Source organism: Neopsephotus bourkii, unplaced genomic scaffold (genome assembly GCF_033783945.1).
Source record: "Neopsephotus bourkii isolate Nb327-2 ecotype Australia unplaced genomic scaffold, CSIRO-AGI_Nbou_v1 NB_962, whole genome shotgun sequence".
Classification (NCBI taxonomy): Eukaryota; Metazoa; Chordata; class Aves; order Psittaciformes; family Psittacidae; genus Neopsephotus; species Neopsephotus bourkii.
This window is the reverse complement of record NW_026901456.1, coordinates 3,771,469-3,793,116: the sequence shown is the minus strand read 5'-3', so window position 1 is coordinate 3,793,116 and position 21,648 is coordinate 3,771,469. Positions and strand designations below refer to the sequence as shown.

Sequence of the window (21,648 nt, the reverse complement as noted above, 5' to 3'; positions counted from 1 at the left end):
ACCACTAAGTAAGTGCATTATTGTTATACATGAATATGGATGCATAACTCTGTATTTCAGTCAGAAATACCAAGCCAGTAATTCACTACAGATGTTAACAATCAAAATCAAAGAAAAATTTATTGAAGTTGGTACTGGGTAATTTCTACTGCAACACACATATATGCATATGGCAATCTAAAGAAAGTCTTTCACTGTATAATCAGAAAACCAATTGCCAGAGAATAACGAGTGTTAGATTTTAAACCCCACAAAGGATCAGGTCCTCCACCATCATTATGAAAATGCTCAACTCCCACTGCATTCTTACTGCAGATTTGGGCATTGTAAAAAAGTTACCAAATAGCAGAGAACACATCTCAGGCTGGAACACAACTCTTTAGATGTGTGTGGTCCTCAGTACCTCTTCAGTATCAAAAGCAGCCACTGGTTTTTAGTGACAGCTGTGAGCATCACCTGCCTTTTCAAAACAGGCTGAAGACAAAGATCTTCAGAAAATTCACACTGCTGTTTAGAGAAGTGAACAATACAACTGAAGTATATAGTATATCCTGAACTACAAAGAGTCTGATTGCAACATTCATAATAAAAAAATATTTAATAAAAATACATATGTTTTATGGAGAAAAGGCAAATTCTTCTTGACAAAGGAAGAGCTATAAAGCAAAACCAGTGAGGCTTAATACTGAAGGAAAAATTAACTACTTAAAAAAACATATATATTTAGAATTCAATAGCAATCTCTAACAAGGAAACTACCCTTGACATGGCTTTGCTTTTCAGGTGAATGCTTACTTACCTACATATGCTGTTCCTTCTTGTCTCATACTATCAACAATGTGTTGAAGGATAGCATCATTGACTTTCTCTAGAAGCACTTCTGGAACCTGATGATCAACATCAAACTGGTTGAGACAGTGATGACATTTGCTGAACTACCTCATAGGACCTGGAAGGACTAGGGTAAGTAGGTGCATCAGCTATGTTTTCTGCTCTCCAACCCCAACCACTGTGCTCTTTTCATTAGAGTGCTGCGTTCTGAAGGCCAACCTCACTAACCCTCTGTCTCCCAAGATTTTTTGTTTGGTTCTTTCTTCAGAAGGCCGATTTTAAGGAGGTTTGAGACACAGGAACCTGAGCTGCACATAGTAAGTCTGTTCCTGTACTCACAGCAAGAGAACACTAATAAAATACTTGCGCAGCATATTTCAAAAAGTGCAGTCAGCTTTAGGAATCAACAACGAGGAACACAGTATTGTGTGCAGTTCTGGTGTCCTCAACATAAAAAGGACATGGAACTGTTGGAACAAGTCCAGAGGAGGGCCACGAGGATGATCAGGGGACTGGAGCACCTCCTGTATGAAGACCGGCTGAGAAAGTTGGGACTGTTCAGCCTGGAGAAAAGAAGGCTTCATGGGGACCTCATAGCAGCCTTCCAGTATCTGAAGGGAGCCCATAGGGATGCTGGGGAGGGACTCTTCATGAGGGACTGTAGTGATAGGACAAGGAGTAACGTTAAAAGTTAAGCAGGGGAAGTTTAGACTGGATATAAGGAGGAAGTTCTTTATTGTTAAGGGTGGTGAGGCACTGGAATGGGTTGCCCAGGGAAGTTGTGAATGCTCCATCCCTGGTGGTGTTCAAGGCCAGGCTGGACAGAGCCTTGGGTGACATGGTTTAGTGGGAGGTGTCCCTGCCCATGTCAGGGGGGTTGGAACTGGATGATCTTAAGGTCCTTTCCAACCCTAACTATTCTATGATTCTATGTTCAAGACACAAAGACTCCAGGCACGTGGGGAATTTTGTAGGGACATTTTGAGGGATGCTAATAGCAGCAGAGAAACACTAAGTTCAGGAATAATGAAAAGTTAAGAGACCACTCCTCAGAATACTGGCTCACTAAATCTTGAAGAATGGCTAATAAAGTTTGAGCCCTGTATTGCACTTATACAAGCAAAGTGTCAGTCAATTCCAGAAGAAATCTGGCCTATATGATAGAAACAAGATTGAGCCCTAAGGAAGATCTATTAACCACAGATGTGATCCTTACTGCAGGCTGAGGAGGACTGCTGTACCTGAGGAACTGGGCAATAGGCTCCCATCCCTCCAGTGTTTGGACCCTGGTCACCATCCAGCAATCGTTTGTGGGCCTGGGCTGGGGGCATTGAAGCAACAGTGACACCATCCGTGAAGCACAAGCACTGTTAAGAGATGCACACAATACAGGAACAGTGAAAATGTCCTGTCATAAGAGAAGTTAACACTGCTGGTCCACAGGCTGAGGTTCAGGTCTGCCAGGAAAATTTAAGAATCGAAGATACAAAGCAATAGAATCCACATGCAGCAGGATTCTACTGCAAGCCCACTGACCTGAAGGATTCATGGAGTTTTCTTTCTCATTTTTAAATAATCAAGAGAAACGGTGGCCCTCATAATTCCTTTCTGATTAATTAGATCTTGACCTATCAGTCACGTGTACATACGCTTACCTTAAGGTACATGAATTGCCTTTGTCATTGGCTGGACAGAATTATTCATGGTTCAAGTTCAACCTGTGTGTTTGCAGATCTGGGGCCTGAATTACTGTGAGGTATTCTCAGTGCAGGACAAAACTTGCACAAAGAACTTGTTTCCAGTTTTCATGTGGCATATAGTAAGCATTGCTTAAGTCTTGTAACCCAGGGGAAGTGCTAACTAAAATAGGCACTAAATATTAGCACAAAGTTATTGATGTACCAAGAATCACCAAGACAAAGTCCATGTTTCAGGTCACCTTGGGAAAAAAGGATCATTTTCCACCTAAAAAGATCACCATAATTGTAATTTTATGGCTAATGTAGAAGAAAATTCTACTGACAACATGCATTGATTATTAGGATAGCAAGTTTCTTAGGTTACAGATTTGTTGAGGTAAGTGCAAATAAAACAGAAAACCTATTTGAAACAATGAACTCATGCATTTATGCATAGAGCACAACAGTAATGCCAAAGAAAAAAGCACTTAATCACACCATCCACCACATACAGAAAGTTCTTCCCCTTGAAGAAGTTCTTCAATAACAACCATCTCTCCAAACATTCTGTCCTGTACAAAAAAAAGAAAAAAAGTCTCCAGTTAGTAAACATGACATCTATTGGCTAAATCCTTTCTTCATTTTCTTTTAACTGAAAAAAAAAACAACAACCCAAAACCCAACATATAGGAAAAGTCTGGCTTGTTTGAATGGAATTTGAGGATGATACCCAGAGGACTTCCTGAGTCAAATAGGCAAGCGTCTCCTCTAACCACTTGCTTCCTGTGGCTGAAATTACAAACTCACAGGCTACAGAACATCAAGAACTGGATTTCCCACTGATTATTTAAAGATTGACCCACCTGCATAATCTCTTGGACAGCTCTGCAGGCTTCCTCTTTGCTGGCTGTAATAGTCACTTCTTTTCTAGCAGCAGGGCCCCTTGCCCGTACAACTCGTGCAGGAAAGTCTGTGCTTTAAATGAAAGGAAAAGTGAGATTCAGGCATCCCTATCATATCCAATGAAATTATCATTTTTTAAGCTGAATGCCTCCTATAGTCTTTCTTTTTTTCTGAAGGTTGACGACTAACATATCAGAAAAACATGCTCCCTGCTAGCCCATCCTGTTATGGAGGTGAATGGACTCTAATAACCCTTAGCACAGGACTGTGAACCAGAAATACATGAATTCTGTTGTTGGCTCTGGCACCAGCTCAGTGCATACCCTTGGAGAATTCACCAAACTTTAACAGCTCACAGTTTCTTCCTCTTTTCCCTGAGTTGGGTTACTGTTTTATTCCTGTTGTAGTTTTGGAAAGACAAACTCATTCATGATTTATTGGTTTATAACACCAGATTACAGTACATAATCCTATAAATCACTATGGAAGTCCTGTTTAGAATTACAAGGTTAAGGCTGAGTTAGGTCTTCCATGTAAAGGATATAATAGAACTAGTGTATTAACACTGTATCCCCAGAATTGCTCCACTTAAACACAAACTAAATCTCGAAGGAAAAAAAAATGAACAAAACAGCATAGTTAACATATTTTAACTTCACTTTATCCATTCATCTCTCTTAGCTTACGTTCCTTTTGAAGAGCCGATTCTACACACTACTACCCTGTTTTCTGAAACAACATCTCATTCCTCTTTTCCACATCAGTATTTATATTAGGATAAATCTCAACCCTAGATTTATACAAGCAGCCAAAGCAGGCTCACACAACACTCCCTTTCTCCACATCTCCGTGTGCTGACCTGAGACACAATTTTCCTTTTCGAGTCTTATGCATGCTTACAGACATACAAGTTGTTGGCCTGTTTCTCTACATGGCCTTAATATAGGCTAAATACTGTTACAGAGCAAAGTCAGTGAAAAGGTTGCTTTTATTGAAAAAAAAAGAAGTTCCACTAGAGCTGGTAGCACATGACAGCAAAGACAAGAAGTCCCTGAAACTGACACACAGCCACAGACCAGCGTAGCTGAACAGAGCAGCTGCTGTAAGACTGGACCAAAATAGCCACAGCGGTAAGTTACTTTCCCAAAGGATCCTCAGTGACTTAAGAGGTATTACTGCTCAAAGCAATTGTGGAGATATGCAGTTACTTTTCTCCGCATGTAAGAGAGATGCTGTCAAGCCTTGAAGAAATAAGAGGTTCCTCCTTAAGTTGTATTTGACCAGTACCTCCCAAATGACTCTACAGGTAGCATTTTGCTATTATATGTCTGTGTAGAAACGATTCTTTACTTTACAGAAAGATTTATTGAAATATTTCTCTGTCTCAATTTTTCTGTCTTTTAAAAGGCTAACTAGCATCCTGAGGAAGCTGATGAAAGGGAATAAGAGCTGTGACCTGTGAACAGAAAGATTAACCTGTTGAAGTTCCTTGCATCTTCACCATTTGTCTCTAATTACATTAGGTAGCTACTTGAAAAGAACAACAATTGAAAAGTTACCAAGTTCTAGGCAACTATGATGGGTGAAAGCCAAACGCATAGCTAACCTGACAGAGAAGTTTCCAGTATCAAAATATTTACCTGATAATAAACCTACAAGCTTCCTGAGGATTGGTGAAGGCTTTCCATCTTGCTGTTGGGATCCTGTGTCGATCCAGAAAGGCTTTGGCAAAACTGGTGTTGGATGCCAGCTGGGCTGCTTTTGCAGATGGACCGAAACACCGAACTCCTGCTGCTCTCAAGTCATCAACAATCCCTAATTACCAAAAATAGCAAAAGAATTGAGTTGTCTCTTTGGAAACACCAAGTCTTTCTGACAAAAGGAAAGCCATATACCCATTCTAACACTGTTATGACATTTCCTTGTCTCAGAAGAGCTAACTGATCCTTAAAATAAAGTTCTGCATATCCAATGACCTGTTTCATCATTTAGTTTTAAGAGGTCTTTAGCTCTTTACATTACTAAGCACTGTCACAATTACCACCCCATGACTACTGTTAGGACTGTCTGGTACTTCTGTTCACTGTTGAAGACATGGAGATCTTACTGTACCACATCACAATAAATGCACGTGATGGTCTGGGTACTGTAGCATACAGCAACATCATGAGGACTATTGCAAGAAAATTCTTTAATAAAGGAAAGCAGAAGAGAAGACCCAAGAATACTTGTAACCATCACTGAATCTTGATCCTGCATGATTTCTCCTGCTGATCTCTAACATACAAAAAGCAGCATACAGCTATGAAGCCACATGTTTAAGTGACTATAATTTACAAGATAATCCAAACTATCTTGCTCTTCTGTTTAATCAAGTCAGTGTGTATCCTAAGACCTGAAAGAAGACATTTTAAAGCAGAATTTAAGGTGCTGATTTTTAGTGTCAATTTATTTTAGCCTTACCAGCTGCCAGAAGAGCTTCTTCTCCAACTAACACAAGTCCAATGTTATGATCTTTGCAGAACTGGGTAACAATAGTGTGATTGCTCACCAATACAGCTAAAAAGGAAACAGAAATATAATTAAGTTACTACTGCAAAGCCTAAATAAGAGATGGGAGATGAAAATGTCATTGTTCTATCTCCCTAATAAGTAATATTAAAATAATGAAACAGACCATGAAGGGAAAAGTAAAACAAGCAGTATAATAATAACAGAGTCCAGAAGCAACAGAGAACATTTGCAACTTGTGCTACTTTTTAAAATACCCATCTACTAACTTATTACATGTATTTTCTTTGCTGGATGTAATCAATGTAAATTTTTAAAAGCTGCTTATCATAACAGGATAAAAGCTTCAAAAAATAAAATGGTAAGTTCATACAGAAATTCAGTTTCAACATCTGAGCAGAGATTTACTCAACACCAATTCATGATGTAGCTAAATTTAGATGAGCAGCCTGGGCTGACACCAGAAGAGTTTCTATTCAGAACTTAGTAACTTTAAGCCTTCTATACCTCTGTTAAGTTTTGCTGAAATTGGCCAGTGAATTCAAGCCTAACAGTGAGATGAGGTGTAGAAATAGAGTCTCATGTAAGCCTGACTATCTTAAGAAGCTAGGCTAAAAATAGACACAGTACAATGTTTTATTAGGCAGTTCTAAAATCCAGAAACAAAACATCCAGAAAAAACAACTTTCTGCCTTAAATAATTAGTGGTACCAGTAAAAGAAAAGAGTAGCTGTTATCTCCTACTAACTCAATACAAGTGTGGCCAGTTCCAAATGAAACAAACTGTTTCAGTTCTGTTTTACTGATTGCTTGACACATATTATGTTTTTCCCCACCCCTCTTTTTACCTGAGTTTGAAATTTTCCCATTATCAGCTGTTCCTGCATTTCCTGGAGCAACGAACACATGCTTTACGTGTGGAGACTGGGCCAACTTCCAGGCCAGGGCATGCTCTCTCCCTCCACTGCCAATCACAAGCACCCGATCAGCCATGAACCTGTGCAAACCCAGAGTGGACATACATAGCACTATTTATTTATTTCACAACCCTGTGGAAAAAAAAAAAAAAAAAGCAAAAATATAGAAACTACATCACTTATAACTGGTAATATCAAGCCAGTTTGTATTAGAAAGATACCTATAAGACATCTGAACAAAGTACCTGTGCCAGCAGTGTCACTGGATGGAGGCATCATTCACATTTTGATTTAAATGCTGCCAACAATTAAATCACTGAGAATTTTGTCCACTTGTTTCAGCACAGTTAAGATTTCCTCTCTTAAGCATCCAAACTGAAATAATCTTGTCATGACAAGGTCTCATCAAGTCCTTTGCATAAACTACACAGAACAGTACTGAAAGTTTCGTACAAATACTCTAGGTAACTTACCAGATAAATGTAATACTGTAGTCAGTCTAGGACCTTTTATGACTGCAAACATGCTCAGTAATAAACGGCAAAGACAGTCTTCAAAACAGATTTTATACTTTGACAATTGAACAGCATGCTTAATAAAAGAACAACAGTTGATGTCACTAGCACACTGACATTTAAAACAGTTCCTCAGTAATATTTCTTGGTAAATTAGTTGTGATTTATTTCAGGAATATTATCATACTCAATGTGGGTCACATCCGCAAACTTAATTTTTCTGTATGTGCCGAATGTAGACAAATGTCAGAAAGAAAAAACACCGCAGAACATGACCTTTAAGGAAGCTGCTAATGGCATAAACCAGTCCTTACCCAGGAAATAGATAATAAATTAAAGATATCATAAAACACTAGGTTTACAAGTCACACATCAGCATTCTTTTCCCAGGAAATCATAGCCATTGGTTTGAGTTCACTGCATAGCTTCCCAAGGCAAACAGAAGCTAAATGGTGACACTGAGGTATAATATTTCAGAAAATAAGTTCACAGAACTGTGATAAATCAATAATCATGTTTAAAGTTCCTGAGAGAGTATTAAGATGTCTTAACTTGGTATCAACAAACTAAAATGTAACTATATATATTTTCATCATTATTATATTGTTCAAGTACAATGTTAGTACTTCAAGCAGCCTGTCCATGGGGACTACAGATGATCATGGATCCGCCTGGACACGTTCCTGTGTAACCTTATCTAGGTGTTCCTGCTCCGGCAGGGGGATTGGACTAGATGATCTTTTGAGGTCCCTTCCAATCTCTAACATACTGTGATACTGTGATACTGTGAACTAAGAGACTTATTTTAAGTATTGTACTCTATGTGTATAAACACAGAACATATGTTTAATCCTCTATCAATCACCAGACTGATTTCCCTGCAATAGATTTTTCTAAGTCTTCATACTGTGTGACAGTCCAATATGTCAGATTTTGTCTTTCCTTCTGTCACTGCTTGACAAATAATTCTGGAGTCACTAGGAAGTTGCTGTGAACTTAAAAGTAAAGGGTTACAGCTGCTCTGTCTCTAACAAAGACATGAACATGCTCTCAATAAATCTTCATTAGGCACCAGGGTCCAACAATTACTAATAAAATGCAGAGTGTTTTTGAAAGCATAATTATTTTTCCCCTTAAATATAATTTTGTAATTCATTGAAGTTTTCTAATGCAAAATAGATTAAAGTTCCTGACTGGGAAGAGAGTGAAACCTACCCCATGGAGAAAATGCACATTTCCATTCCGTATCATAGTTAGGACATTAATGACATTTTTTGCAAAGCAACTCAAAAGCGTGCTGGAAGAAAAGAAAGCTGGTAGGAAAGCTGGTCCTAGTGGAAAGGCTGTAAAGAGAATGTCTCACTTGAATAATCTTCCCTTACCGTGTCAGACCCTGCTGTTTGTCCACACAAAAAAAATGAAGAGTTCTCCAGACAGATTTGAGTTCTTCCTTCACCTCCTGCTTCAGATCAAAATGATTTCTGACTTCCTAAAGCCCAGGAGAATGGTGAGAGGGTGAAAGAAACAGACAGACTTGAAAACTGCCTAACAGTAGAATCCCCAGCAGGATCCCCTTAATGCCACCCACCCTTCAAAACAAACCTTCCCACAGATTTCAGCAGTGTGGGAAGGTTCTCCTTCATTCTCCTCTCTTTCCTTTTTTCCTTAGCTAACAACAAAAACAACTCCTCCCCATTAATCAATTAACAATGTTAATGGTATTCGACCCTAGTGAAAAAAAAAAAAAGAGCTACAATATGTATCAAAAAGCTGAGATCATTGCACAGTTCCCATGTTGAGAGTAATTTTATATCCTCTGACAAGTAAAGAATCTCAAACACAACTTGCAAAAATACAGAACCATAGAATCAACTAGGTTGGAAAAGACCTTTAAGATCAAGTCCAACCATTACAGCTAAACAACAAACACTGCAGTTAAAGCCTGCACACGTAACTCTGACAGACCTACTCATTGTAATAGGACATACCCTTACATGTATATATGTAAAGGTTATTACATCTAGCAGACACTGGAATTGTGCCCCCTTAAATACTACTCTTGTTACATTTTGAAGAAATTTAATACAAGCAGTGCCAGAGATACAATGTATGTAATACCTGTCATTTTATTCTTTACTGGTTCTTACAACATCCTCTTCACTACCCTAATCCTTTCCTGGAACTATCTGAAATCCTTTGGTTAATGTTTGACAAGCTTGCAGACCTACGACTCCTCGCTGAAAATAAAATTAATGTATCCCAACATAGCACTAAGTAGCATCTGTGTGTCTTAAATTAGGCAATGAGAAATAAAACCACATTGAGACACAAGCCATTCCTTTTACACCACTAAAACTCATTTTTAAGGAAATCGGTGAAGTTTATTTAAAACTTCTATGAAATTAACAGTGTATGTGTACTTGAACTTCCCAGTTTAAGAAGACATGCCTCCTACAGTAGTCTTAAGCAACACTTACCAGGTATCTGTGGACTGCCTTCCTTAGACTTGCAAACTCCCAGTTCTGTGTTGTCTACCCACGACTGAAGAGCAAACCAACACAAGGAAAGAAAATTCTTATTTCTCATAAGAATTTCTCTCTCTTTTACAATGGTTTTCAGATTCTAATCAGAAGGCTGTGACAATTTAAGTCAGGAACAGAACTCGTTCAGCCCTGAAACATCTCTCTGCTACATGACTGGCCAGCAGAACATGATTTAAACTTCTGTTCTTTTCAGCGGGTCAATTTGTATTGCAATTATTTGATCAATTTGTTTTCCTAGGTAATGAAGTGAATACGCAGTAGATAGAGGCAATATACACCGAAAGTTCCAATATCAGAATCTGACTTTCACAGAAGGCAAATCTGAAATTAAAAAATGCAGAATACCATTATCTAATGAACAGAAATAAAAAAATACCTCTGAAACAATGGATTTTAGAATTGTTTATTCACCAAGATAGCATACTGGCAAAGCTGTATCAGGATGAGCAGCCAGAGTGTAACATTGGAGGCTGTAGACCAAAGTAGCTCTGAGTGTTTGTTGCTTCCTTTCTGACATCAATGCCACCGTTGCATTGCCTGGATATGCTGCATGCCCACCCATACCCCAACAAGAACCGTTAAAAAAAAACACAGGGTTTTTTTTTCAAATTTTATTATTTTTTTTAATAATACATGCTGGTGTTCAGGGAGGAAATAAATTGTTGCCTTCCATCTGCTAGGCCTTCAGTTCATGCATCTGGGTCCTCCTTTTCAGGCTGAGGCTGAGACCTGTTTCTTGGCTTCAGCTTTCTTTAGCTGAAGTCACCATTTCCCAACAGCCAGCTGATGCCATTGATGAAGGCTGTAGGAACAACCCTGCCAGGCACTGACTGTCCCACAACAAGGTAGCAGAGGCTAGGAGCTCGGGTCACTACAGGCCTGGCACAGCCTTTCGGGGTGAGCCCAGTGAATGACTGCTTATGCTACTGCTAGCATGGCTGCTTAGGGGCACTCACAGCTTTTTGAAAACCATGTTCTGGGCAAGGGTGAGGATGCTGTGAAAGACCAAGCCTTTGTCTGGGTAAGTGCTGCAGGGGAAGCCATTTCACAAACCCAGGAAGAGGCAGGGGAATTTATCACCTACTAAGGTGGAATTCACTCAGGAGGACAAAGGCTACAAAGCAGTTAAGGTTTACAGGTGTAAACATATGTATTAAAAAACAATATGAAAAGCTGCTCATCCTATACACTCATCCACTCATGTGGCCAGCAGAACTAGGGACATGATTGTCCTTCTGTACTCAGCACTGGTGAGGCCACATCTTGAATCCTGTGCTCAGTTCTGGGCCCTTCACTACGTAAGACATTGAATTGCAACAGCAGGTCCCAAAATGGATAACACAAGGTGAAGGGTCTGGAGCACAAGTCCTGTGACAAACAGCTGAGGGAACTGGGGGTGTTTAGTCTGGAGGAGGCTCAAGGGGAACCACATCACTCCCTGCAACTACCTGAAAGGAGGATGGAGTGAGGTGGCTGGTCTCTTCTCCCAAGTAACAAGTAGTAAGCCAAAAGGTAATGGCCTTAAGCTGCACCAGGCTAAGCTTAGACTGGACGTTAGGAAAAAATTCTTCACAGAGAGGGTGCTCAGGCATTGGAACAGGCTGCCAAAGGCAATGGTGGAATCACCTCCCTGGAAGCGTTCACAAACCGAGCAGATGAGGCCCTCAGTGACATGGCTTAGTGGTGGACTTGCTAGTACTGGGGTAGCGGTTGGACTCCATGAATTCTAAGGTCTCTTCCAACCAATTCTATGACCGCAAGCCACCGGCGTGGCCAACCTACCACAGCGCCCAGTACCGCAAAGCCCCTCCCCCCCCCGCCACACTGCGCTTGCGCCGAGCGCCCACCCCTCCCCCCATGGCTATCTGGGCACGCGCGCCTTCTTGGCTCTCGCTGCGTCCACGCGCAGCCTAGTCACGTGCCCCTGCGCCGGCTGCCGTAGGCGTTCAAGCCGAAGGGGGCGGCAGCCCGCGGCTTTGGCCGGCCTCGGGCTCCCTCCGCCGGTGAGCCGGCGTAGGAGGGCGGGCCGGCGTTCCCTGTCACACATGCCCTCACCCCGCCACTAGGACAGGCCACCCGTCCTTGAGCGAAGGGTAAAAGCAGTCGCTCCTCCTCTTCCTCCTTCTCCTCTGTTGCTGGCTCTTTGCCAGTGTTTGCAGTGCACCTGCGGGCGTACGTCGCTGTGAGGGAGGGGGAAGGGCTGGCGGCGGCGGCGGAGAGCAGGTGAGGTACCGGGCGGGGGGGCTGTGGGCCCTCTACGGGGATGATCCCCCGACCGGCACTGGGGAAGTGAGGCGTGCTGAGCGCCCAGCTTCTCGCTTGCCAGTACCCGCCTCCTTCAGCCCTCCTGCGGCACAGCGCCTAAGGGCGCTCGCCAGTCCCAGCCCATGGTGGCGGTTTGGGGGAAGCCATGGGGGCCCTAACGGCAGCGGGGTGCGAGGGGGGGTGGGCTCGTAAGCAGGGCCCTGTTCGGTGCCCCTGCCATCCGCGGCCTGTCTTGTGGGGAAAAGAGATGTCGGTCCTGCCCCCCCGCACCTGACTGCATCGGGGAGAGCTGAATTTAACTGGGGAATAAATACCTGCGGCCAGCACCCTTTGGTGCTGCAGAGAGAGTGCCGTGAGTGCGGTTTGATACAGGGCTTTACGAATATGTTAAAATCGAGTCGATGGAATTATGAAAAAGGTTGGCTTCTGATCTGGATGTTGAGTATTAAAAGTGTATTCATTGATCTTTAAGTAGTAGTTATGTCGACTTTTATGGCTGTATGAAACTAAATTATTATGTTTGCCAGCCATCTCGAGGGAAAGAAATCTGTATCATCAGTGAAAATCCGCCACCCATGTTAATAGCATACCTTATAATAAACACAAGTTGATGACTTAATATGTTACCTGGATCAAAATCAACTGAAAATGTTCAGGATTGCGCCAGTCTTTCATCCAGTCCCAAGTACATCTCCTTTCCCTTTTCAGATAGGCTACTGCAGAAGGCACTTTGTTAGGCAGTTTGTTACATGCAGGACATATAAACACTGTTTATCCCTTAAACTTAACCTTGATTTAACCTAGCCTTTTGTTTGGAAAGGCAGTCAGCAATGGATATGTTGCAGGTATTGTGAAAGCACTGCGTATGAGGCATTTGTCTCAGGATTTTCATTCATAAAGAGAAATTTGCAGTTGTTTATGCAATTAGTGTGATATTTTCTTACTTTTGACATTATTTGAAGACTTACTTGGGTTGTCATTTGCTAAAGGTGCTCCTTTTGCTGTTTCCCAAAATGATTTGGAAGCACTGGTCTTCCTGACAGGGTGAGATACTGTATGCTATTGAACTGTGCAGAGTTCCAGGTTTATAACCTTACCTGTCACAAGTGAAGGAGGTTGGCCACTAGGATGCAAGATCCCTGCTGGGACACAACAGTTAATCTGAATGAATCCATAATTTGAATGCTGCTTCAGTTGTTGCTGTGAAATACCGAAAGGGAACCATAATGAAATCCTTTGAGAATGTACCAGGTGGTAATCTTGAGGCACTAATGCGTGTGAATAGCAAATTCGGGTGACGGCCCAATGTAGCTGTAGAGAGGAAAAGGAGAGGTTTGTTTCAGCAGTTCCTGCTCACCATAAAGCATATTTCCAGTTCACAGTGCACTGCCTTTGCAGAAAGGCAATAAAGCTTCAGCCTTTGGGGAATTCTGCAGTGCAAAACAAACCAATGCTACAGTTGCTATACAACGAGAAAGCTATATTGTGAATTAGTTTTCATTTACATTGTAATATTACTACGTCAGTAGTAATTAATAAAAATTGCAGATTTCAGTATTAATCTGTAGAGGAAAAGAACATTGTGTGCTTTTCTGAAATGTAGGTGTTTCTTAGCATAATGTAACCACTTTAAGACTTTAATCGTGTAAGTTCTTTTAAAAATTGTATTTAACACCATTTTTATAAAAATGTGTTTGTAGGTCATTGTTTATAATGTAGCCGCATCTGAAGGAGTACAAAGTGGCTTTGTCAGTCTGGCTAACAGCATAGGGCATCATTTAGTGGTGCGTGAAGCAATGTTTCCAAGAAACCTGAAGGTATTTCCCTACATTTGTGGCAACAGAATGTTGTCAGGTTTTAGACCGAAAAGCAACATCAAGGACTCTTACAAGATCCTTGAGCTTGAGGAAGGATGTTCCCTCGATGATATCAGAAACTCGTATCGAAGTCTTGCCAAGAAGTACCATCCGGACAGTGGTTCTGCCACAGCTGATGCTGAAGCATTTATGAAAGTAGAAGAAGCGTACCGAGCAGTGCTCAGCGATGCAACGACCAAAAAGAAAGCAAACGACGAAAATGAAGAGGAGGAGGATCAGTTTAAAGTGCAAGCACCACAGCACAGACACTACTTGAGTTTTGAAGGTGTGGGTTTCGGAACACCCAGCCAAAGAGAAAAGCAGTACATGCAATTTCGCGTAGACCGTGCAACTGAACAAGTGCTGGAATACCGGAAGCAGAGACTTGAAAGCCAGTTTGTCGCGACTGACCTCATGAAAGCCAAAGACGTGAGGCAGAGCAAAAAGGTGAAGATAACTCAGGCGATTGAACGTTTGGTGGAGGACCTCATCCAGGAATCGATGGCAAAGGGAGACTTTGACAACCTCAGTGGCAAAGGGAAGCCTCTGCAGAAGTTTTCAGACTGTCCACATGTTGACCCTATGACTCACAACTTGAACAGAATTCTGATAGACAACGGGTACCAGCCGGAGTGGATCCTGTTGCAGAAGGAAATACGGAAAACTATTGAGCAGTTAAGGAAGAGCATAGTGGCATCTCGAAGCAAGCTTGGAGAGCCAATGACACCATGCAGGCAAAAGCAGTGGAATCGTGTTTGTGAGCAATTCACAGAAGATATCAGGAAATTAAACAAAAGAATCGACAACTTCAATTTAGTTGTTCCTATTCTGAGCAGACAAATGGTGCACTTCAGTGCTGACAAAGAAATTGGCCGAGCACAAAAGACTTATGAAGCATTGGTGGAAAATGGAGAGACTTCTAATTCAGACACAAAGGAAAATGAGGAGGAAAATGTTGAAAGGTTTGGGTGGAAGTCTTCTCTATTGAAGTGGTTAAACTATACATCAAAATAACACTAATTTATCTGTCTTGTCAAGATTTTGAATGCACTTTATTAAACAAAACTTGTAACACTAGAGAAATTTCAGGTACACTGAAAATGTAAAATCCAGCTGTGCACTGTTACACCAATTAAAATGAAATGGGTTGCCTGATGTGCGTTTGCAGGTCCTTAATTGATTTATTTGTGAACATTGTTAATTAACTGTGCTGGTTTGGGCTGGGCTGGACTTCATTTTCTTCATAGGAGCTGCTATGAGGCTACATTTTGGAGTTGTGCTGGAAACAAGTCAGGGATGTTTTAGTTACTGCTTAGCAGTGCTTGCACAGAGCCAAGGCCTCTTCTGCCTCTCACACCACCTCACCATTGAGTAGGCTGGGAGGGGACATACATAGCTGGGACCTCAACTGACCAAAGGGGTATTCCATACTGCATGGTATCATGCTCAGTATATAAAGTTCTGGAAGAAGGAATGGGGGGACATTCAGAGTGATCTTGTTTGCCTTCCCAAGTACCTGTTAACATGTGATGGAGCCTGCTTGCTTGTGGGAAATGATGAATGATTTCCTTATTTTGGCTTGCTCGTGCACATGTTTTTTTTCTTTACCTATTAAACCGTCTTTATCTCAACCCATGAGTTGTCTCACTTTTACCCTTCTGAATCTTTCCTCCATCCTGCCATGAGAGGAGTAAACGAGCAGCTCTGTGTGGCTTAGTTGCCAGCTGGGGTTAAGCCACAACAGGAAAAAATCGGTTATCCTTTTGCAGCTTGCTTTGCTTCTGTTTAAATAAAAATTAACACTTCCCTTTAGCAGTGTTAAAAGGCATTAAAGTGGTTTTGCAGTTACGTCTTCAAAAGGTGAAACGGAGGCATAACAAAAACATATTAAGGACAAAGTGGAAGTAAAAGTCTTGCTGTGCCCTGTTGCTTTGACCTTTATCCGTTCTTATTTAAATGCTTATAACTCATGAATTGTTGACAGGTTTCATGCTTTGGTTTATGGTTTATGGTTTCTTTTTTTTAAAGTGCATTCATCTCTTCAAGGTTAAATGAAATGGGAATGAAGGGAGGGTTCTGGATGTCTGGAGTTGGGCTGTACATTCTGCAGTAGTCCATTTTTGGATTTGGCTTTTAATACAGAAGGAGGTCTCAGAAAGCAAATCTGAGTAAATAAGGAAGCCTGCCCAAAACTGTACCTTAGTCAGAGGGCTTTTTAGAAGTGACAGAAGGGAGTACTATTTTTCAAAAGTAATTGTGCCATTTAAATGTTTTAAGAATACTGGTATCAAAGAACTTACTGTGAAATATTGCTGTATTATTAGAGTTTATGGGCAGTGGCTTGGAAAGTAGAAAATTTCCATGGTGCTAAAGTTGTATTTATTAATCTGTCAACTCTCCACACAATCTGATTTTCCTGGAGGATTTTTCCTATGGAAAGGTGTGGCTGGATACATCAGTATCTGTGCAGGCCTCCTTTCTCACTCGTGCCTCTGTGACCCAGACTGTCACAGTCTCCACCTACGCAGGAGTTGTGCTGCACTCTGCCAGTCCGTAGGAGGGTGTCTGTGGTCCCTGGTGTGCCAGGGAGGGGGGATATCAGCTCTTTTAGAATTTTAGAAAGGAAAGGTAGGTGATGGTCACATCCATCCTTTGGTAAATGCCCCAGCACCAACAGAGTCTGGGTTAATGCATTTGCTTGTGGGCAGGTAACAAACATTGCATGTGCTTCTTTTGGTCTTTGTGCTCTTGCTTGTATAGATGAGGTCTGAACCAGAAGACAGGGCATTATTTATCTTTGTCGGTAGAACTAACTAATTGAAATATTGCCTGTCAGTACTTTTATAATCTAGTGATACTATCTGATTTTATTTATTCACTGGTAAACACTATAGTTCTTTCAAGCCTTTGTGTTACAGTAAATAAATAATAATGACAAGATGTTTGTCAGTTTTAGAAAATAGGGCTAATCTCAGCTTCCTTCAACATACCTTTTTGTAGGAATGAAGGTGGAAAAAGTAGGAAGAATGGCCTTACTTGCAGACGAATCTGTTGCCTATAGGTTGTGCCGCTAGGATGTTTGTGCTGTGGTATGCCATGCCGTGGGGCTAGCTGAAAGGATGAGAGCATGGCTGTTACTTCCTTCCTGTGAAGATTCAGTTAGGAGGCGGAGGTACGCTAGTGAGTAGGATTTATTTAGATCCTTGTGTTGGACCAGGTGATACCAGAAGGCTCTGACCTCATAAACTCCTCACTCATTTTAGCAGCTGTGTGTATGAATGTCTGTTTATTTCAATAACTTATCCATGCATTCTTCCTTTTAATGAAAACTAAAACATGCTTTTATGGAAGTTCTTTGACATAGTACTTTTAAAAAGATCAGGTTTCGATTCACATTATGAGCTACAGGAATTGGGTCTGAATTGCTGTTTAAACTAATCCAGTGTCAGATTAGAAGAGAGCTAATTGCAAATTGAATTCATTGCACAAGAGTAAATAGAACCAGATTGCAGTAAATCCATCTTTGATGGAATCCACTTTCGCTCACAATGAAGATAAGTATCAGCAGTTTAAATATTTAAGTTGCCATAATGGATGAGTCAGCACACTGAGTGGTTTTTATGTTTCTTTTGAAACTGCTTGGTTTCAAATGGAATAGATGTGACCTGACTCTGAGCACTTTAAATCAGCCTTGCGCTGTTGTTACGAAAAATTGCCAGGCACAAAAAATCCACTTCTTCAACATTTATGGCAATGAGGATGAAAAAAGTTCAGATTTTTCTTTTCCCCAGGTGCGTGGAGAAGTGTATTTTTGCAGGGCTGTCTATTTTTTATTGCTCTGAGCTCACAAAATCCTAAAAGCAGTACTTAGCCAGTACATCTAGAACAAGTAATAGCAAGTACTGCATATGAAATAGAAAATCCCAGGAGAGTATGGCCCTCAGAAGTAATTTTTCTGTTTGACGCTAGACTGTTAATTTGAATTTGATAACAGTTACCTTATTGCTGACCTCAAAAGAATGAAATCATTGTTGATTCCAGACATGAATACATGTTGCTTATTCCCAGAACTCTCTATGTGTTGGTCTGATTGCCATATACCTTGTGGCTTGAAAGGCTTAGCTAGATGACATCTTAGTATCAAGAAAAAATATTTATTATTGGGATATATTAATTGAGGTATCAGGTTTTCTCAGGGTGAGAACTCTGCCCAACAATCTGATGGCTCTTTCATGCGCTATCAGCAAGCTGTACAATTGTACATGTTAGTGTTTTCCAATAAAAGGGAAGACGTAGAGCTGTAGGCTATCTGAAGTAACATCTCAGGCTGTCTTGTAAACCCAAGAGTTTCTATATATGCTGTAAATGTTGAGGCCTGCTGAATATGTTTCTATTTCAGGGTAATAGTGGCTCTCAGGATACACACAGAGTTACAGAGAAGGCTCTGAGGAGAGAAGTAAAAGTCATGAGAAGCAAGAGCAGGGCGTGCTGTAAGAAAGACAAGCGGTAAATATTCTTAGTGGGAAAAACTGCTGCTGTGAGGGAGAAGGGGATGTGTGGTGTCCCCCTTGAAGTTACTTCCCTACCAGTTCTGTCTGCCTGGATGTGGCCGCCACACTACCTTCCCACAGCTGTAAAGAAAACAAATGTGTGTCTGTACGCGTGGCAGGGTGGGAGGTGATGGGAGATGATAGGAAGGGCCTGAAAAGGAGAAAGGAGGTTAGCATATCGTGCTTCCACGTGAGGGTGGGAAGATGGTGGTACATGTAGTATCAGGGAAAGAAGCTGGGGCGTACGTGGTTCTTTTTGATGAACAGCAAGGCAAGAGTTTTGTTACGAACTTTATCTTCGTGGTAGGGTGCTAAGCATCATGAGTGAGAAACAACTGTTCACACTGACCCATTTTGCAATTGATACCCTCTTCTCTGCTAAGACAGGGACTCTGCTCCAGACTTGGTGGAACACAGTGAGCACATACAGATGAAGGAAAAAAGGAGGGGGACTGATAAGAGTAGAAGGCTTTGAGTAAGACTTCCAACTTTTGAATGGGATTTTAGGGAGCCACAGCTTAACTGTCTTTTAACAAGGAACTGACTATTCTGTTGCCATTTGGTTGTATCTTTATTTTGCATTGCCTTTCTCACAGTGCTCCTTTATTTAGTGCCCTGTATTGCTGCTCATTGTTCTTGAGCAATATTCCTGAAAGGCATTCTTTTTTTTTGTTTGTTTTTGTTTATCCTTTTCCACTCTTCAGTTTCTACTTCTGGCTTTTCAGATTGATTCTGTGGGGTTTTTTATCTTACCAGAGTGTGAATTTTCAAACTAAGCACTTTCCTAATTTTGATACTTAATTCAATTGCAGCATTCCCCCTTAGTATCTTTAAAATCTTGATATCAAATCTTTTATAATAGGCAACAGTCTGTATTTTACAAGAAGATGTGTCTTTCTTAAGGTATCTCTGGTGCTGGTAAAGCTCTTTTTCTGATGCTTTGGCAAGAAATAGGCCAGAAAGACAGGAAAAGAGAACTGAATCCCACATGTGGGAAGGATGAAGGTGTCACCAAAATCTAGGAAAATAACCTCTTCAACCAGAATGACAGGTTAGAAAGCTGACAAAACTTTATTATGGGTAATTATTACTTTGTTACTGGGGTGCATAGGGAATATCTCTGCCTATCATGCGCGCTGAGAAGAGGCAGTTTACTTGCCTTTGTTATATACATAGTAATCGTAATTCTATGAAATGCCTGCCCAATTCTTGTTAATCATTGCATATTGTAGTTCGGGTAGACAGGGCTGCAGTGCAGACACTGTAAATTTGAGTAGTGGTCTTTGAGGGTCGTAGTGGTTGGAGAGAAATTCCCCCTCCCCCCCCATTTTACCCTTTTATGGAAATCCGATGGTTAAGGACATTGGAATATGTAATTTGTCTTATCAATTTTTCTTGTTTGGCCTAATTTAGGACCCTGAGATGCTCCTTGCGTTGTTTTCTTTTGCAACTGTTTTCTTGTTTCTTAAGCCTTTACCAACAGGAGGAAGGCCTACACATGGTCCTCATTACATGCCTTCCTTATCATGAGAATCCTGGTAGCCTTGTCCATACTTGTTTTAGTTCAGTATCAAAGGGAATTCATTGAGTCAAAAATTTTGGGTTGATATGTTTTGGGCATGTTCAGAAACATGCTGCAAAAGCAGACATCTATTCACATCTGTTGTGCAACTGCAACATGTAGAAACACTCTTGGCTCTGCCCAGCCATGGCAGATATGGAGGGGTGCTGGGGGGCAAGGCACCCTGCTGTTTCGCCCCCAAATCCTGTTCACTTATTGTACGGGGGAATTGGGAATATGAGGAGCAAGGATGTTGGCATCAGCAGGTTGCTGATGTAGGTGGCATAGCAGTGGTGCAGTTACTGCCCTGACTGTGTTTGGGAAATGCCATGAAGTTGGAACGGAAGAATTCAGATACTTCTTCCTGGACAGCTGAAAGAGGAACTCAGAACTGATTATTAATTCTGCTTGGTTTTATTAAGCTCAGCCTACGGGTAAGCCACAATGGTGTTTCGTAGTGAAGTTTATATATTCCTTTATGGGAGGTGCTTGGAAAACATTAAGATGAGGACATTGTACTTTACCTTTGGAACAGTAGAAAATGACATAGAAATAGAATTACAGGCTGGCTTGGATTGGAAGGGACCTTAGAGGTTGTCTAGTTCCACACTCCTGCCATGGTCGGGGACACCTTCAGCTCGACCGGGTTGGTCAAAGCCCCTTCCAGCCTGGCTCACAGGTGGTTTGGGAAATGGCTGTGGGCACCTGAGCTGGTACCCAAGGCCCAAAGGGAGGCGGTGGGGACCACTTAGCAGAGGGAGAGGCGACAGCGGCTTCTCCGCCCAGGAACAAAAGGGGCGGGGCCTACGCCGGCCCCTCCTGACTCCTGTCGCTCCGGTCGCTGGGGCGGGCAGCAGCGTCGGCCAATCGTGGCGCCCCGTCCTCACCCAGCCTCTGGTGACGCGCAGCGCTGGGTTGCGATTGGCGGTGGGCTGCGTCTGTCGCTGGTCCCTCACCCCCCGCGGCCGCGCTCCCCGCAGGCGGAAGAGTCTCTCGGCCAGGACGGGGTACGTGCGGTCGTTGTTTTCGTGCCGCTCGGCTGGCGCCGAAGGCGGGGAGGGGGACAGCTAGCGGCCGAGGCAGCCGGATGGGGCCGCTGGAGGTGCTGCAGGGAGCGGTAGCGGGGGAAAGGTGTTTGCAGGAGGGTAGCGTGGGACACCCTCCGCCGGCAGCGCGCTCCCGCTTGCTTCCAACGGCCCTCGCCCGCCCGGGTGCCCCCTGCTCCGTGGGGAGCAGCAGCGGCTCTTCCCTCCTCCACCATCGCCCGAGGCGGCCCCGTTCGGCCCGTCGCGGTGCCCGCGGCTCGCTCGCTGCCCAAGATGTTGGGCTGGAGCAGAGCGAAGAGGCTCGGCTTGGCGCGGCCCGGGCTGGGTGAGGGGGGTGGCCGTCCGCGCTTGCCGTCCCCTCACGGTGGGGCCTAGACCTTTCACCATAGCGCGGCCGCAGCCGCAGGAAGTCACGGGCCTGGCTCTCCCTGGGGGGCAGCGGGGCCCGGCCGCTGCAGGGACGCGGTCGGG

The 21,648-nt window shown here is 42.5% G+C and overlaps 4 protein-coding genes across 4 annotated transcripts in view; 2 read left to right on the top strand and 2 right to left on the bottom strand.

Moving 5' to 3' along the window:
* LOC133215219 (trifunctional purine biosynthetic protein adenosine-3-like) overlaps positions 1–12,035 on the bottom strand; it is a 28,024-nt gene extending 15,989 nt beyond the window's left edge. The window contains exons 1-8 of the mRNA XM_061359074.1: positions 11,955–12,035; positions 6,773–6,921; positions 5,877–5,972; positions 5,054–5,228; positions 3,374–3,485; positions 3,023–3,082; positions 2,073–2,198; positions 800–887 (exon numbers count right to left, since the gene is read on the bottom strand). Coding sequence (XP_061215058.1) covers positions 800–887; positions 2,073–2,198; positions 3,023–3,082; positions 3,374–3,485; positions 5,054–5,228; positions 5,877–5,972; positions 6,773–6,917 — 802 coding nt within the window. The 5' untranslated portion in view covers positions 6,918–6,921; positions 11,955–12,035. The remainder of the gene's footprint in view (positions 1–799; positions 888–2,072; positions 2,199–3,022; positions 3,083–3,373; positions 3,486–5,053; positions 5,229–5,876; positions 5,973–6,772; positions 6,922–11,954) is intronic.
* IFNGR2 (interferon gamma receptor 2) overlaps positions 1–21,648 on the bottom strand; it is a 147,483-nt gene that overhangs the window by 97,401 nt on the left and 28,434 nt on the right. The window lies entirely within an intron of this gene.
* Positions 11,880–21,648, top strand: part of TMEM50B (transmembrane protein 50B) — a 32,930-nt gene continuing 23,161 nt past the window's right edge. Inside the window, exon 1 of the mRNA XM_061359108.1 lies at positions 11,880–11,902. The gene's annotated coding sequence lies outside the window, so the exon portion shown is untranslated. The remainder of the gene's footprint in view (positions 11,903–21,648) is intronic.
* DNAJC28 (DnaJ heat shock protein family (Hsp40) member C28) lies at positions 12,127–15,175 on the top strand. The gene is made up of 2 exons (XM_061359100.1): positions 12,127–12,224; positions 13,865–15,175. Exon 2 carries the CDS (start codon positions 13,961–13,963, stop codon positions 15,032–15,034), a length of 1,074 nt encoding a protein of 357 aa, XP_061215084.1. The 5' UTR covers positions 12,127–12,224; positions 13,865–13,960; the 3' UTR covers positions 15,035–15,175.